Source organism: Ranitomeya imitator, chromosome 1 (genome assembly GCF_032444005.1).
Source record: "Ranitomeya imitator isolate aRanImi1 chromosome 1, aRanImi1.pri, whole genome shotgun sequence".
NCBI classification, from domain to species: domain Eukaryota; kingdom Metazoa; phylum Chordata; class Amphibia; order Anura; family Dendrobatidae; genus Ranitomeya; species Ranitomeya imitator.
The window spans coordinates 55,509,563-55,528,983 of NC_091282.1; the positions used below are offsets into that span (position 1 = coordinate 55,509,563).

The window sequence follows — 19,421 nt, forward strand, 5'->3', positions numbered from 1 at the left end:
AATCCATAGGAGTGAAAAGCAGCCAACATGGGTAGAAATATTGTATTGATTGACAGTTACTCCCAAGAGGTTCTGCAGCGGCCGGTCCTCCTTATATGGCCTATTATACGCTTCCTATAATTGCAGAAGAAGTGACAAATATGTGGGTCAGACTCATAAACCCATCAATGGGTCGCCAGGTTGGGCGCACCGGGGGATGGGATGGTACCGAACTGAGTGACCCTTGAGTCAGGTCATTGTTTCATTGATTAACAAATCTGAAAAAAAAAAAGATAATAAATCGAATGCAATGGAACAAGCTGGTCCAGACAGACTGCAGGGAGCTGGCGTGCCCTCCCCCCAGCTCGGAGCCCATTGGCTGGGCTGCTTTGTCTTAGGGGAGCTGGAGATGGCAGCTCCATGCCCCCTCCCTTTTGTGTTCAGGCAGCTGCAGCACATTTGAATGTATATAGGGGGGATTTGAAAGGACCATTACCAATGGGCCATCTGTCTCCCAGCCGGCAGTAGGAGCACACAGGCTAGGATCACCCTGACCATATAGGCACAGTCATCAGCACCAGGGGTTCCGAGCGCCGTCTCTGCCAGCATGGTGTTGGTCCACGTAGGATATCTTGTTCTTCCAGTCTTTGGCTCTGTACGGAACCGAGGTACGGTGGTGGTCATGGTGGTGGTCATGGTGGTGGTGGTGGTGGTGGGGGGGGACCTGCCCTAAATGCAATGATGTGCCTGACACAGGAGGGAGGGAGAGGGCAGATATGTTGATCAGCCAGAGCCTTGAGGTCTGCAATCTTCTGCCCTCTATCTATTTATAGAGACATCGGTGGATACATTGTATCTATTTCTAACATTCTGCATGGATACAATGTAGCATTATCGAAATGCCATTGGGTCAACGCTAGTAAATAATGTTGTGTTGTGTTCCTTTCTATTTACAATTAGATGCCTGGATACATCCAGATGTTATATTGGACGGATACTGTCACATTTATTCCATAGGATATAGTGCGATAGATACATTAGATATTATTCCAGTATTCTGCTGTATGGGGAGGTTGCAATTTGGAATCCTGCTGACCACAGTCATAGTGTTATGGATACATTGTATCTATTTCTTATAGGTACATAATATATGGATCCATTGTATCTATATATTATAAGCGCATTATATGGATCCATTGTATCTATATTATAAGCTCATTATATGGATCCATTGTATCTCTATATTATAAGCACATGATATATGGATGCATTGTACCTATATATTATAAGCACATAATATATGGATCCATTGTATCTGTATATTATAAGCATATGATGTTTGGATTCAATGTATCTATATATTATAAGCACATAATATATGGATCCATTGTATATGTATATTATAATCATAAGATATATGGATGCATTGTACCTATATATTATAAGCACACAATATATGGATCCATTGTATCTATATATTATAATCACACGATATATGGATTCAATGTATCTATATATTGTAAGCTCATTATAGGGATCCATTGTATCTCTATATTATAAGCATAAGATATATGGATCCATTGTACCTATATATTATAAGCATAAGATATATGGATGCCTTGTATCTCTATATTATAAGCACATGACATATGGATCCATTGTATCTCTATATTATAAGCACATAATATATGGATCCATTGTATCCGTATATTATAAGCATATGATATATGGATGCCTTGTACCTATATATTATAAGCACACGATATATGGATGTACTGTACTTATACAAGGATACACTATATCTATATATTATACATGCATGCCATGTAGATACAAAGCACCCATTGTGACGTATGGATACATTGTATCTATTTCTGATGGATACATTGCATTGTTGTATCTTATCGAGCGTCCTGCAGCTTCTGGTTCTATATCTCGGCCCTCATCTTATTTAGACCTTTGCTGTATACCGTTTTTATTTCTGGAAGATCAGATCCAATTCCTCTTGGTGAGCCACCCCCTCCTCCTCATTGCTTCATTTCATCCTCACATCAGCTGCTTTTCCTACTGTCACCAAATTCTCTTGCAAAAAAAAAAAAGGTGGCTGCAGCTTGGTGGTTAGAGGAGGGGGGAGGCTGGGATTCATTTAAAGAAAAAGGAGGGGGCTGGTTTTACCGGTATGTAGCATTGTTGTTATGATCTAGCAGATGCTTAAATATTCTAAGCTATCAAAATATGCAAAGGCCATCACCCCCCATCTTCTACATGCAAATTACTGATGACCTGACATTTTTAATCATGGCACCATTAATTTATTTTTATCCGGCTCAATGATATCTGGCTCCTCCATCTTTTGTTAGGGGCTAGCGTGCAACATGAATAGATCGCATTAGTAGGATATTTGGGATCATATATGTATATATGGTGTGTTCGGACTGGCCACTGCATTATTAACACAGACCCGTCCTTCATCCACTGGTGAGGTCAGTAGATAGTTGCTCTTCAATCATTTCCTGTCCTCTCCAGCCTGGGGAGTATTGGCCAGTGATTGGGATCATGCCCCAGTAAAAAATGTATTATTTTATTATTATTATTATTATTATGCATCTAAACTGTATGCATGCAAAAAAAAAAACATCTACCGTTAAAAAAAAAAAGCTTTATTGACTATGGGATATTACATTTGCATTTATCAATTCTTTTTTTTTTTTTTCCTTCATTGTGTAGCACAGTGAATGACCCAACATGCTGCTCTTGGTGTAGTCCTCTGCCTCTGCATATACCTGTATTGTGACACCCTCTTAACCATTTCCTGTTTCCATCTGAAGACAACATTGTTCTTTAATTAAGCTGTAGTATCCCCTTCTTTCATGGCTTTTTGTCCTTTTTTTTAAAAAAAAAATCATGGAGAATTTTTTCTATCTGGGTAACCCTTGTTCTTGCATGCAAATGCAATTATTACTTACCCCACCTACCCCCACTCTTCTGCCACTACCACCCCCCCCCAAAAAAAAAGGCTTCTCATTTCAATATATATATATATATATACATATATATATATATATATATATATATTATATATATTTTTTTTTAATTATTATTATTTTTTTTGTAATAAAATTTTTGCAAATTTTTCAATCATTTTTAAAAAAAATATATTTGCTCTCAAACCTTGGGTACCAAATCTATATGACGTAAGCCTATACAGCCATCTAGTGCGGCTATAGCCCTGCAACAAGAGGATACTGATGCTTTATAATGAATTTCCTAAAATCATATTTTTCTTGTTGAAAACTGTAGAGAATGTAACCCTGGACCTGTTTATTCTTTATTTTCTCTATTCTTTGTAGTCTCATTGTAGTAAACCTAGAAACCTTAGCCATTCTGTAGAGCTGTAGAGAATAACAGCCATTTTTATTTGTATCTTCATCTTGTTTAGCTAAGTACATTACACTGTAAATTTCTGTTAAGTGGATTCATTTTGCTCTCGCGAAGCCCAGGCCTTGGTCTCACCTAATATTATTATTATTATTATCATCATTTTTTTAACAGCACTAAAAAATGTTAAAGGACCAATAAAGAGGGGAGGATGTGGGTGGTCATTGATTTTTCCAATTGTATTTTGCAACCATCAGAATCTATTGTTTGCTGGGGTCACTTATGAATTACGGATGGCGGTGTGTTAGTGCGTAAGAAGCACCCTTCCCGCACCGCAGCTCAATCAATTGTCATTGATGAAGTGCTGATATTTTTGTAGAAAATTTAAAAAAAAAATATAGAGAAAAAAATATTATCAATAAATAATTATTTAATAAAAAAAAAATATTTAATGAAAAAAATTTGCAAATATATCAAATAAAAAAATTTAAAAAAATGTATTAAAGCTTGTGGGCAAAATGGATGATCCATTTAACAGGAGTATCCTTTTTTTTCTGCTGTGCTATGAAAACTACTTCCTGTTCTTATTTTGTGGGTAATGTTCTGTATCTGAAAGCCTTTAGTTGTGGACCTTTTTTTTTTTTCACCTTTTATTTCATGTACTAAGACTAAAGCATGTTCTGTATTATTTTACATTACCTAGTTTTTCTGATGTAAATCTCTCTGTAGAGACGTACCCTTGCTGAAATGTACTGTGCCGTAGCCTACACATCTACTCATTGTATGCCGCTTTTGTTCTGTTGTGCCCCTCCGAAGCATGGTGGGCTTGCCTTTTGTATCGTGTGCATGACTCTTGTTACACTCAGTTTCACAAATACTAATACAACAATCTTTCAATAAAGAAACTAGTTTTCCTATATTAACCTAGTCTGCCTTTTCTATTGCTGTTTTCCCATTTATTGTCGTACTCCTTTTTTCTCTAGTAGCTCTATATATCCCTCATACCTTTATTACTGAATTTCCTTCCTGTGAATGAATGACTATTAGTCCCTTCGCTGTATGGGGCCCTTGTCAGAATTCTTTTTTTTTTTAATTTCCCTTATTTTTATTTTTATTTATACATAATAGATTAATAAAAAAAAATCCATTGGTTACCAATTTTTAAATAAAATATGCAGTGGTAAAATCATTAGATTTGCACGTCATCCTTAGAGTAGGTCAAGGCAGAAGGAATTATGGTTGACGAGTGCCATCACTTTACATTTTAGCGTTAAAAAGTTTGTAAATGGTGCACGCCACTAAAGGAAAAAAAAAAAGGGTAAGAGGTTTAGACGATTTAAAATAATTTCCAATCTATTTCCTTTCTGACAATCACACTTTTTCTTGCATCCCTTACCTCTCTTGATACTTAAAGGGATATTCTGGAACGTCATTATTGACTGTAGAACTCCCAGCACTGTATTGAGTGTAGAACTCCCAGCACAAATAAATGGCACAGCTTGCAGTACCATTCTTGGCCACTACACAAGGTATGGCGCTGTGCCACTTCCGGTGCTCTGAGGCGGCTTCGATCATCTGATCAATGGGAGTATCTAAGTCGGACTCGCGGCAGTTTGATATTGATGATTTGTCATAAGGAAAAGTCATCAATATTAAACCCTCTAATCAGGAACTTTCAAGCAACTACTTCCCACCATACTTGAATAATTACTTCTCTCGATTAATTATAGATAATCATTACACAAGATAATCATTACACAATCTAATCCTACAAGGGACTTCTCCACCATGTTGGATACTTTCCTTATAATGAGCATGATCCACAACATCTCAGGAAGGTCCAAGGACTCTTAAGACATCTCACCAGCCCTCTATATTAATGGGATGTCTCACTGTCGTATTACCAATCAAAGTGGTGTCTCCTCTACTGGAGAGAGGTTGTATTGTTAAAAATCCTTGTCTAACAATTATAAAGGTAGGATCAGAAAAAGGAGGACATTTAAAAAGGCCATGTCACTTCTCCGTAAAAGTCTGATTTAGGGAATAGTACTGGAACTTATTTTCTTAATATTCTTCATTGAGCTGCAACTCTGTTATTCCCGCTGTAAATTTATGAATACATTGACCACTGAGCGTAACCAGTTAGGGGAGTGTCATTTGACAGTCCGACACTGTCCAATCAGTGCTCACTTGCATAAGGATACGCCCATTTGACACAGAGTTGTCAATTTATTCTTGAAGAAATAACAGAGGGACTGCATAGAATAAAGATCTAAGAAAAGGTGATACAAGTATTATTACTAAAACAGATGTATCAGCAGAGCTGGCAAGTCCTTTCTAAAGAGGATCTGTCACTTGCTGTTATATATTATTTATTTTTCTTTACTTGGTGTAAATGCTGCTGTTTTTCTGAATCCGGCGATGTTTTTCTTTTGTTCCTGCGCCTTTCCGTTCCTGAGATATGGCCCTTTCTTTGCTGTATGTAAACCTAGTCTTGTTAGCCAATTGGAATTGGGCTTGAAGAAGACGCCCACTGAAAGGAACTGATGACCACGCCCACTTGATTGACAGGGCTATATTTTTATACAAGGAACAGAAGGTCATATCTCAGGAAGGGAGAGGAGCAGGAACAAAAGAAAAACATTTCCGGATTCAGCAGAACAGCAGCATTTACACCAGGTTAAAAAAAATGCATATCTATGGCAAGTGAGAGATCCCTTTAAAGGCTCTTGTTAAGCTTTACTACAAATTTGCGGAAGTCAATTGTGATGGGAAATCTTTTGCAGTACTAAAGGTCTAGAGAAGTCTAAAAAAGTCTAAATGATCATTTACAGAATAAGTTTTCACAGAGATGTAACCCAAAAAACATTGCACATGTACGGAGACTGAACACGAAGTCCTACAATACCGGGTTTCGCCAGGCCTCTATGTTGGTTCCTTTGCTACCTTTGTAAACAATATACAGAGTCCCCCTCCCTTACTCTGCTCTTTTATTTCTAATCTGGATTTGTAGGCTAAGCTCTCGGCAGAGACATATGCACACACATACACACGTGTCAGTAAGGGAGGTTGTGCTTCGCCTTGCATGAATGAAAACATGCATGTGTTTTGAGGCTGCTCATTTCAAATGTGATTTTTTATTTTTATTTTATATTTTTAATTTTGATTCTTTTCACTTCCATGAAATTACAAATACGGTAATTTTGAAAACGGGGGCCTGGATATCTTATGACGATGCTGTCCATGGGTTGTTACATGGAGAAAACTTCTTCTTCTGCTGCTTGTGAGGTTTGTGGTCCTCATCCATAGAATTCTTACTCTCGAGAATAAGTTCTACAGAAACTTTGAGGGTCACCAACATTTTTAGGGAGATGACAATAGTTGGACAGCCTGGTCATGTGACATCCAAAACAATGGTGCCAATAAATCTCAGACTGTGTGGACTTGAAGGTATCTAGATATTTTTAGTTCCATAAATTTACTTCTCAAGGTTAGTGGAAGGTCACACAATTTAACTCTGTGCTATGGTTGACATGATATTTTATGTTGGACACTCTAGGTTAAACAGATGAAAAAAAAAAAGGCCCTAAACATAGATTTTACTCATAATTGCCCTTATACTGGAAATCGTGGTATATTCCAAATTTAATTGTCCAACAGACACTGCCTGAGGTCCCTCTGACTCATAATGGGGTCCGTCATGAATTATTTAATTCCCAGTGCATACTGCAGTACTATTCTTCCCGCCACCTCCACCAGGACTTCCGACAAAAGCTCTGATCACCTCTGTCAGCAGTCAAAACCGAGCCTTACAAGACAAATATGGTACCTTACAATCATAAAGAGTCTTGGTTGAAGTCCCATCAAGTCTCGTTGCCTCTTCTGCATACCATTTTTCTTACTGTTAAGGAAAGCGCAACAGATTATGCTTTCTTATATAGAGGTAAATGGAAAAGAAATGTATATGTTCTTCTACAATGCGTCCCCATGATGGTTAAATTCCAGACATCCATCCTGTCTGTGACCACTGTTGGGCACCTACACTCAGAAGGTAAGTGCTCCACAGTAGCCACAGAGGCAGTGAGTAACTAGCCTAAGATAGTGGCCATATACTCAACTAGCCTCAATCAAAGCCTTAGTTGGAGTGTAAAAAAAGCCCCTATACGCATTAGATGGCTGTCAGTCAAACAATGCTTCGGCCAATCGTATGGTCAACAGCCATCTTGGCCATACACATGAGAAAGCCAATGACAAACATCTCTGCTGGCAGCTTATCTTTGGGAGAACAAGGCAATCGGTAGTCCGAAATGGGACAACAACATCTCTCCAAACAATCCGATGGTTGGTATCACCATACACATTAGAGTGTTGACCGAACATTAGTCTAATGTGTATGAGGGCATTAAACCATGTAAAGCGCCATGGAATAAATGGAGCTATAAAAATGAATAATAATAATAATAACCATTAACAGACAATTCTGGTGGCTACTTATTTCCCTGGAATATCAAAGGATCGAACATTTGAATTCAACATTCCCCATCCATCCCTCTTCTGATATAATCTGTAAGAGGACAAGCCACATATTTTTAATATGGTCGGCCGGTATCAACAAGATGGGTCCTTTAGCTGTCAGACAGTGGTCCATTATATCAAGCAGAGCTTAGCTTAAAGTTACATTGGACTTATGGTGCCATCAGACATGGGTAAAGTATATTGGCAGCATTCAGTCCATGCCATTTCCCAACTCTGGTTCCGTTAGGAGGAATTAGATTTTTCGCAAAAACTACATTTGGGTGGAAACTTGATAAATTCTAGTTGTTATAATAATCAGAGAGGCTTATCCTAAAACTTAAAGCTTGGTTTACAGCACCTTTAGATATCACGCTTGCTTTAGATGCTCTCTGGATATACATTTAACCGGAAAAAGTTTTTGAGTGCTTGGTTATTTTCCAAACTGTATTGATTCAGAGTGGCAACACATTGGCTATCCTCAGATGCCCATATGCCATACTGGCCATTGTACCGGTAATCTATATATACACAGCAGTTGGAAAGTCAAGGGTCATCCACTTTTTATCTACATGTCCTGCATAATTTATGGCAAATTATCATGACTTATTAATGGCCTATGCCATCCTTAAAAAGGGGTCGTGACCGGCGCTATAAAAATCTCAGATGATGACGAGCTCCACAAAGAACAGATTGAACCCGTTTCTTAAGTGTTTCATACTAGAAAACGTACATCTGTCCTACTTACTCCGGAGCTGCACTCAATACACCTCTTGAAGAGCGCTCATCGTTTTAAAGAAGCCTTAGATCAATGACGTCTAAGGATAATGGAGGAAGTTATCCAAGCGGCATTCAGCCACCGAAAACAGAAAAAACAGATTGTTAACAGCCCATAAATAATAGGTATTACCCTCTCATGATCCCCTATATAACGTACAGTACAAGTACATAGCCTTGGACAATCTCATTGTACCAATCCAGAGCCAATGACTCAACGCTCACCACCCAACCCTATAATTACTCCATATTGTATTATGACAGCCCTGCTGGGATTGTTCTATAGTGTTTCATGTATGTTATAAACCCCCAATCTGATTCACAAAGGAACAGATGGCATCTGGAGGTCTAATAATGTCTTCTCCGGGAACGGCCTTCAGCTAATGTTCTCTAGCTCTCGGCAGCACCTGAGTGTTCCTTGTCAATAGCTTGTGTCTAAGAAGTCTTGAATGGCGAGAAATGCACTGAACTACAGCTTAGAGCAACGTATATCAATGCATCTGTGCAGACCATTGTCTTCCGGACCACCTGTCACTGGACCAAAGGGAAAAAAAAAGGATTTATTTTCTTTTATGTCTTTCTTTGTAGACTGAGGCACATTAAAAGTACGGTGGGAACTAACTCACTTTTACATTAAGTTATAGCCAAGACGTGTTCCCCAAGTAGCCATATTGTTCAGATCGTTACGTTGATACCTAATTTCGTAAATACGCTCCTCAATATTAAAATTGCAACAGCCAGAAGGAAATGGTATGGATTTATGGAAATCAGAGGATGGATAGACATGTTACTGATCTGAGAATGATGATAAAATGGAAACATTTTTGAAAATATCTTGATTTGTTCATTACGGAGTACAAGCTATCCCCACCCTGACAGCCTCGGCTGCTATCAATGAGGCTATTAGTGGTCATCTGAAGAAGGTTCTGCACTTGGGCAGCAAATCATCAAGATCCGCAGCTGGCAGCTCCCTTTGCATTTGCCATCCAATATTGTCCCAGATGTGTTCGATAGGAGACAAGTCCGGAGATGCTGCAGCCAGGTACAGACTGGGGCAGAAATTCAGTCCTGGCATTTGAAATCACCCATGTTGTTCCCGTCCCCATGCACCAGATGGGATATATTACTAATATTACCCTGGATGGAGGAAAGGAAGATTTTCCACAAGACCAATATTTCTAATAATACCTGTGGTCTGCTTGGGTAAGTGACCTTAACAGTATGGGAATCTCGAGAACACAGATTCTGTTAACAGGGTAGCAGACAAGGCAGCCCATGACCAGACAGGCCCTTCTGGCATTTGCCAGAATTGCCAGATGGCCAGTCCGGCCGTGACTGCAGCCCATGGTGGCACGTTTAGGCCATGCAGGCTGCTCACAATAACACTAGCTTCCTAGTGTTGCCTTGTTGAAAAACGGCACTTGGGACACTTTGTAAAAATGGAAGTACCACTGGTTTCCCCACTCAATCAATGTAACGTTGAGCTATTAGTGCTCCTGGAATGAAGACTAGAAAGGTCCATACATTATGTCACTTTACACCATAATTCTAGGAGTAGGACCGGTGTGATGTTCCCTAGTGAAGGCATCTGTATATTATAGCCCTCATGGACTACGAAGCAATGTCCGTCCATCATTACATTTCCTTCTGATAGTTTGTGTAGATCACCTTAGACTTCGTGTGTGACGTCCAATTTTACTTACACTACACGATGGATCACTTACAGAAACATAATGAGTGAATACCCTGCAGTAAATACATAAACAGCATAGTGCATGAAAATAATATACGGTACTTAGTTAACATGTTTTTTCATGAAAAAAAAATGTAAAAGTCATCCCACCTCGTCACGGTGACCGTAATTGGGACAGTCCTAACTCTAATATTGAAAACCTTACATTAGAGCTAGGACTGTCCTAATTAGGGTCACTGTGAAATGATGGAATGACTTTTGCATTTTTTTGATCAAAAGAATTGATCAATTGTAGAGCCGGAGGTAAGACCACTTCTTCAAAGTGTCCCTGGAATCATTTTTAAACGTGACAATGCCAGGACACATGATGCTCATGTTATTGTGAGCAGCCTGCATGGCATAAACAAGCTACCATGGCCTGCAGCATCTCCCAACGAGCACATCTCGAATGTCATTGGTTGGCAGTTGCAAAAGGGAGCTGCCAGCAGAGGATCTTGATAATATGCATGGCAAAACATTCCTCAGACAACCATTAATAACGTCATTAATAGCAGCCCAAGCTGTAAGTTCAGGGATTTCTACCCATGGGGCTCATACCCTAAACTAAATAAATCGAGATGTCTTATGCGTTTTGTTTACATTTTGTAATCGCTCCTGTGATTTCCATAATTTCATGACTTTTTCTTCTTGCAATTTCATGGTTGAGGTGGGCATCAGGATTAGGTTCCTACAAGACATAAACAACATTTTTAAACATTCAGTTTGGTCCTCTGCGCCAGTTGTATCAGGGCAGTGGTCACTTCTGAGGTGACAATCCTCTACCCAGTATCCAGGGCATCTCTGGCCCATACAACGCCATGACATGGCAGCCAGATGCATGTTAGGATGCTGTGATGCCTACTAAGCAGCAGATTATTGCCAATACAGAAGTGAATTCAGCTGCCATGGTGGATCAAACTGGACACTGGAGGTTAGTTCGAATAAATTCTACCGTAATTTTTTTGTAAACAACATACTACCAAGCAATATGTCAAATGCTCAATTTCTATAAAAAAAAAAAACTCTCACGTGTAATCAATGGGGCCCAAAAAAATCTGTTGATGATTGATTAATCCAATGATCTTGATGATCAGATGCAAAAAGAATACAAGTGGTTATTTCCTACACAGCACTCCAACAGGTGAAATGCGGTATTGCCTGGTGTCCATTAAGATCAATCAGTTGTCCATAAAATCCACGGAAATGTCATGACCTCCAAAGAGAGATGAGTTCTCTGGAGCTGCTGGTCAGTCTAATTAATGGATGGAGTACTCTCGCTTATTGACTTATTGAAACCCCTAGCTTGGTATATAAAAGTAGACGTCTCCTTTAAAACTATGCTTGGTTGTTTATTTTCGTCAGTGCTGTAGAGCAGTAGAACACAGGTCCTTCATAAAAAAAAAGGCAATCACATATAGTGGTCAAATTGTGAAACACAGTAACAAATCCAGTTTATTTAACATCCAGACTGGCGTAGTGCACGTTTGCACATGTCTTGTCGGAGTACAAGGCGCCCAATTTATTAGGAGGCGTACGCCACTTAATGAATTTGGCACATCTGGGTCGTAATTTTTTGCCACAACTCTGTGCTACTTTGATAAATCAGTCCCAAAGTGTTTAGAAAAGGTGAGGCTATGCTTTATTAGATAACAAACATATTTATTTCTCTGCAGATGACAAAATTACAGCCGTCCTGGACGGAAATTGATCCAGCCACATGTATAGTAATATCAGCAATGCCGCCATTACACTTACAAGGAGAGGAAAGACATTGATCCAGCTGTCCCTGAGAAATCTTACACAATTAGTTTAGCCTAAATTCGATAAGCCAATTTTGTGTGTCCGACGATCTTAATTATCTCTAGAGTCCTTTATAAACACCATACGCACAAAGAATACCCTTCCCCCATCTGAGTTATTATCACAGACATTTAAATAGTCATGCTCTAGTAGGGTTTCCTCAATAAATTCTGTAAGTAAAAAAAAAAAAGAAATATATAGATATCATTCAATTAAAAATGTCACCCCAATAGAGTTTGGATTGCTAGCTCCCACATTAGCGTAGCAGTGTCTGTACCTTATGCACACCCTAAGTAAGTATAGAAAGTAGAATATACATACTGGCACGTAGATCGGTGGTGTAGCTTGAAGCTCATGGGCCCCAATTTAAAATTTAGAACAGGGTCCCAAAATATCAAGGATATTTAGAACAAGAATTGATCTTCTCACATAGGCCAAAGAGACTTTTTGGGTCCCTATAGACTAAAGGGTCAGTGGGAGAACCTCTGCTAAAGGTAGCCCACCATAACCTCCAAAATTACTGATCAAGTCTATGGACTGTAATATGACAGAGAGATGGTGAAAAGAGCAAGTTTTGTGCCATTAGAGTATGGATGTCCATAGAGGGGATTCTGCTGAATGACCACCCCACAATCAAATGATCTAATGAAAAGAAGTCCAAAAGAATTAAAAAAAAAAACATCATAAGGGTAAATGCACGTGAGATTGATTTACTCATTTGCATCAAAAATTTTCAGTAGCAAATTCAACCTCTTTGCATTTACTTAAAGTGTCTTTTACGAGAATTGACCCTTTTGGTTAAAGGGAATGTGTTGGAAAATGCCTTGGTTAAAAAAGAGCTGTCACATGCTCAAAACAAAATTGAATGAAATCCCTGAATTGTCACGATTCTAACGCTCTTTTCCCTTTTTCTCTGCATTATTACATTGCAAAGAAATTAGCATTTGTTGCTTTTGGAGCATAGTATGTGAAATCTCTACGTGCAGACCAACTGGCTTTTCCCTTGAGTCTTCTCTGGGTGCGTGTGCTTTTTACACCTCTCTCACAGATAAGGCCAACCACAGCTCGGCAGATGATCTAGCAGTCTATCTGTCTCAGATGTCATTGAGCTTGGCTTGGCAGGGTCTGGGAGGGAGGAGTGAAAGCGGATACCCCGGAGAAGACTGAAGAACCGCCTAGTTGGACTTCAAAGCAGAGATTTCACATAGTACACTGCAGAAGAAAGAGATGTGAATATCTCTGAAAAGGAGTGGCGCAAAGCAAAACAAAACATTGGAAAAATCATGAGATCTCGTTGATTTTTATGATCACGTGACATGCCCTACTTCAATCAAGTTTTTGTGTTATTTTTTTTTGATGGCTTCTTTTCATAATAATAGGTAATTCTCTACTGACACGTTCCCTATTATAGAGTGAAAATACAAGCTATTAAAATTTAATAAAATGAGCATGGGCAGCAACAAAAAAATTATGATTTTGCTACCCCCACACTTCTTCTTTTCGTACAGATGTCTTCTTCTACAGCTGAGGTTCCATGGCTGAGATTTTCTAGGTGCCCTAATAAAATCCCGGTTCGTTTTACTGTCTTCCCATTAAAAATCATGTGATAAAGCCATAACTTGTTAAAGTCTCAGTGAAGATCCGTGTACGGGCCGCTCAGACTTATCCGGACAGACAGATGGCTGATGGTGGCTGTGTAACACTAGGCCTCTTTGTGCGGCCTCTAATTCTTTACGTCCTGCGCTCGCAGACAACAGATGGTCACGTTTTATGGACTAACCAATGTTTAGTGACACATTTTATACTCTCGTCATTAAGGGAATGCTCCTATTGTAGCTTTTTAATCTGACGAAAACTCAGCATTTGTCAAATGGTTCCTGCGTTTTGTGTCTAGTGTAACAACGTTTTTGGTTTTTTTTTTACATTGAAGACAATTTGACCTTATACTGTATTGCTGTCCAAAGACAGAAATTAATCTTCTCCATTGACTCCAATGAGATGTGACGGTAAAAGTCGACCAAAGAACTATCTCTATGGTGGACAGACCGAGGTCGGCTTGAACAACAAGTTCAAAACCATGCGGTCCTATCAAACAGTAGTGATCCAGGTTGCATGGCAAAAAGTGAATCGTGACCCGCAAGATACCTCAATCACGACAAGCAAGTTACAAAAAGATGGAATTGGTAAGATTTTCTTTGCGACTTGCTTGTCACAGTCACGGTCACCGTACTTTACGGGTCACAATGTGACGTCATTCACCTGACTTATGCACAGAGGGCTACGTGACCTTTGTCACCGTGTAGCTCCAAGCCTTAAGGTACCGTCACACTAGACGATATCGCTAGCGATCCGTGACGTTGCAGCGTCCTCGCTAGCGATATCGTCCAGTGTGACAGGCAGCAGCGATCAGGCCCCTGCTGTGCTGTCGCTGGTCGGGGAAGAAAGTCCAGAACTTTATTTGGTCGCTGGACTCCCCGCAGACATCGCTGAATCGGCGTGTGTGACACCGATTCAGCGATGTCTTCACTGGTAACCAGGGTAACCAGGGTAAACATCGGGTAACTAAGCACAGGGCCACGCTTAGTAACCCGATGTTTACCCTGGTTACCATCCTAAAAGTAAAAAAAAACAAACACTACATACTTACATACCGCTGTCTGTCCCCAGCGCTGTGCTCTGCACTCCTCCTGTACTGGCTGTGAGCGTCGGTCAGCCGGAAAGCAGAGCGGTGACGTCACCGCTCTGCTTTCCGGCCGCTGTGCTCACACAGACAGTACAGGAGGAGTGCAGAGCACAGCGCTGGGGACAGACAGCGGTAGGTAAGTATGTAGTGTTTTTTTTTTTTTTACTTTTAGGATGGTAACCAGGGTAAACATCGGGTTACTAAGCGCGGCCCTGCACTTAGTTACCCGATGTTTACCCTGGTTACCGGCATCGTTGGTCGCTGGAGAGCTGTCTGTGTGACAGCTCTCCAGCGACCAAACAGCGACGCTGCAGCGATCCGGATCGTTGTCGGTATCGCTGCAGCGTCGCTAAGTGTGACGGTACCTTTAGAGAGTCTCATATCTATGGCCAGCTTATTGATGATGGTGTAGACTTTGCATAGCTCCACATATACAGAATCTACAGATTACCTGGCCTGGTTTCAAAAAACATCTAATGTGTCCACTTAGCCAATGGCTGGGGTCACATAATCCTTTTTTTTCTCCTCCTAGAAAATCGGCCCAATTATACTAATCACACAGAGCTTGATCAGACTGTGATCGGATTTTATTAGATGAGAAGGCGGAGGGAAAAAAGGTCTCTGTTTTCTCTATTTCATCAGTTCGTGAAAATGGGATGTCATCTGATGTTTTCCATGGACTCATTGACTGAAATGGCCAATCTAAATATTGGATGTAAACTGTGCATGATGTGATATATATTTCTTTTCTTCATTGGTCAGCTTCGTCCGAGATATAAAATGGACATGTGCACGGCACCATAGAATAACATTAGTCTGAGTGCGATCCGATTTTTGTAGGATCGTATTTGGACCGGAAATATGGTCGTCTGCACGAGCCCTATGCTAGCACACATGCTGATTGGGTCCATATACCCTAAAAGGCCCAACAAATGCCAAAATAGTGCTTTTGCCATCCATTAGGGAATTATAGGGTGGTATACCTTTCTAACTGTCAAGGAACATGTAGAATACTGCCCTTTTGGCCATACTATATATCTTTTTTTCCTCTTTAAATAATGGGTTATGAATGGTTTAGCATAGAGATGCCTACATGGGTGTTATGACCCAGCAGGGGTCGTTTCAGCAGACGGCACAATGCACAGGAACAGGAAGGAATTGGGAGAGGAAAGCCCTCACAGTAGGGAACAAGGGATGGGGCACTTCCTGAACTCCAACCTGTGCCTGTCCCTAAACTTCTCTAAAGCCCTAAACGGGTCCTTCCCCCCGCCGCCATCTCGTACCTAAACCGTTTGTCTCCTCATTATTCCCTGGCTAGTGCCCTGGCTGGCAAGGACGTTATCCTCACCACTGCAGATGGTGAACAACACAGGGAGAGGGACAACAACAAGACAGACAGAAAAAGGGAAAATAGAACTCAACACTGTCCCCGCTGAAAAGCACCACACAGCTGAGGATAAGGCACCCGGACCACGAACTCCACAAACAAAGCAGAAGCAGCACTGCAACCAGAGAGCTCTTTACTCCAGGCCTGGCCAACATAGATTACTCTATCACCAACAGTCAGCTGATGCGTCAGCGGATCATTTAAAGGATGGAGGGAGAGGTCACCGCCCACATCAGCTGACCAGCAGCGCAGCAGCTGCCAGCAAGGAAACAGAATTTAACCCTTTCTGGCCTGAAAGGAAAAAAAGCTACATTTAAATTATAGTGGAACCAGAGCTGCCACGAATCAAAACCTGAACCATGACATCAGGGTTTTATGTTCTGCCCTTATGCCAACAGGTTTGCATAATGTATTATAAGGGTGCTCAATTAGTGGAACAGGCTGCCACTAGAGGTGGTGAGTTCTCCTTCAATGGAAGTCTTCAAACAGAGGCTGGACAGACATCTATGTCAGAGATGGTTTAGTGAATCCTGCATTGAGCAGGGGGTTGGACACGATGACCCTGGAGGGCCCTTCCAACTGTAACATTCTATGATTATTGTATATGGTTATAAGGTCTTAAAGACCATGCGGCACCTTAGGCTAGGGCCACATGACAGATTATCGCTTATCTGAGAAAATCGGTCTATCTATGCTAATCACACTCTGATCAGAGTTTGATCAGCGTGTGACCCAAATTCATCAGCGGTGGAGTAAAAAAAATAGTTTCACCACCTTCTTTATATTCTGTCTGTGAAAACTGGACCTGAATTGGATGTCATCTGAGTGCGGTCTGATTTTTTTTTTTTCCCACGGACCCATAGAGTTGGGTGAGGGCTATCAGATTCTGGAGGCAAACGTTCATGCTGCCCTTTTTTTTAATTTATTTTTACCTTGGACCAAGTCGGTCCAAGGAAAAAAAAAAATCGGACATGCGCACAGCCCCATAGAATAACAATGGTCCGAGTTTGATCCATTGTTTTGACCAATCGCACTTTGGCTGAAACAACAGCTCTTTCAGAAATCAGAATGATGCTGAAGAAGAATATCTCAGTAGTGCAGACTCAGGCTTCAGGCCTGTAACTTCATGTAATCACAAGGTAAGGTATCACCCAAACAATTATATGATTGAATCCGGTCAGAGGATCGTTTACGCGTGCGTATTTAATCAGAACACACAATCATACCTATGGGACTGTTCACATATGTATGTTTTTATTTTGTGGACCAAGAGTCTCTCAGGGGGAGAGACAATTCTGTTTTGATCGAAGAAATAGATCAAAATCACTCATTCAAATCAATGAGTCAATGAAAAAAATCAGCGTGCCAGCTCTGTCCGTTTTTTTTGCATGCGAAAAAACAGAATAAAACACTTGTGGATGAAAATTGGAAGCAGCACACTGATGAAAAAATGATCCATTTATTTCTCATATGCGAAAAAAACAAAAAAAACGGATATCTAAGTGAGGCCTTAGACTGTTTACATTTTTTACAGTCTGAACCTTTTCATCTGTGAGGTAAGTGATCAGCATTTAAAACATTAAAGTTTCCTTAAACCGTCTAAAAACACAAATTGTCTTTGTTGCCTCTGTTGCCCATAGCAACCAATCACAGGGCAGCTTTCATTTTCAAAAAACACTATAAGTAATGAAAGATGTGCTGTGATTGGTTGCTATGGACAACGATAGGAAACTTTTCTTTTAGACTGATTTTATAAATCGGCCTCATATTATGTGGGGGGGGGGGGGGGAAGGCTTTAGATCAAAGAAGATTTTAGATCTTTCCTTACATAAACCCGGGTGAAAAGTACAATCTCCAGAATAATGGCTATAGGTGTAAAAAGGCGCCACGTTGACAGACGGCACACTGCCCTGTCTATAACTGCATCACAGCCTTGACGCTATTTCCATAGCCCAAAATAAAGTAAATGACAGACCACCTCCATAAACAGGTTAGATATGCTATGATATTGGCGTAGCGCATCTTACCTGTCAAGTCATACCTGTGGTGGCGACATTATTTATCAAAATGTCACCACATATATAGTGTATAACACAGCAGCACAGTCGTGTGTTGAGGATTGTACATCAAGGAATACCCAGCTGATTCTGTCGACCTCTTAATCCCTTGGAATAGGCTCCCAGTAGCCCCGGGCTGTAAATAAGTAGGGGACGGCCATACACATTATGCACCGGCTTTGTTCTCTCTTATGAGAACGGGGTCGCCGTAGTCTCTCGGATTTACTTGGTCAAATTGATTGTATTGATTTGGTCACAATTCAAAAACAACCGCCCCCCTAGCCTACCAAACCAATGTTTAGATCTCCAGTTTGATCCTATTTAATGTGGTAGAAAAACAGGTCAAATGTCGCCCATCCCCCCACCCTTTTATTGTTCTTATACAATGCCTGGTAGGAGTCCAACATGGAGCAGTAAGATCAAGAAGTAGCAGAAAGTATGTCAGTAGGGTTGAGCGAAACGATTTAAAAATCGCCGACTTTCAGCAAAATCGAGTTTCATGAAACCTGACCCGATCCTACTGTGGGATCGGCCATGAGGTCGGCGATCTTCACGCCAAAGTCGCGTTTCTTATGACGCTTTCAGCGCCATTTTTCAGCCAATGAAAGAGGACGCGGAGTGTGGGCAGCGTGATGACATAGGTCTCGGTCCCCACCATCTTAGAGAAGGGCATGACAGTGATTGGCTTGCTTTCTGTGGCGTCACAGGGGCTATAAAGGGACATGCACGCCGACCGCCATCTTACTTCTGCCGATCGTAGCATAGGGAGAGGTTGCTGCAGCTTCATCAGAAGAAGGGATATAGTTAGGGAGGGAAGATTAACCCCCGAAACTGCTTGTGCTGTAGCGATTTCCACTGTCCAACACCACCATTTGTTTGCAACCCAGCACAAGCAGTGAATTGACACCTGGAACATTGGCCCACATGGCTGAATATGCCTTGCGTATCCTAAAAAGGGACCCCCGCATTATCAAAATGATGACCGATGACGATTACTGGTTGGCCTGCCTCCTGGATCCTAGATATAAAGGAAAATGACAAAATATCATGGCACATGAGAACCTTGAGCAAATATTGGCTACCAAACAAGCAACTCTTGTAGACCGTTGGTTCAGG

General features: G+C 40.7%; 1 protein-coding gene across 2 annotated transcripts in view; it reads left to right on the forward strand.

The window, feature by feature from the left end:
- Positions 1-452: 452 nt before the first annotated feature.
- Positions 453-19,421, forward strand: part of ARK2C (arkadia (RNF111) C-terminal like ring finger ubiquitin ligase 2C) — a 131,658-nt gene continuing 112,689 nt past the window's right edge. Inside the window, exons 1-2 of one of the 2 annotated variants that reach the window (XR_011317980.1) lie at positions 453-647; positions 2,707-2,989. Coding sequence is in view for 1 of the 2 variants with exons in the window: in XM_069746841.1 (XP_069602942.1) it covers positions 587-647 (61 nt within the window). In the remaining variant the exon portion in view is untranslated. Of the gene's footprint in view, positions 648-2,706; positions 2,990-19,421 lie in introns of those variants that run through there. The other variant, XM_069746841.1, reaches the window with a different exon arrangement.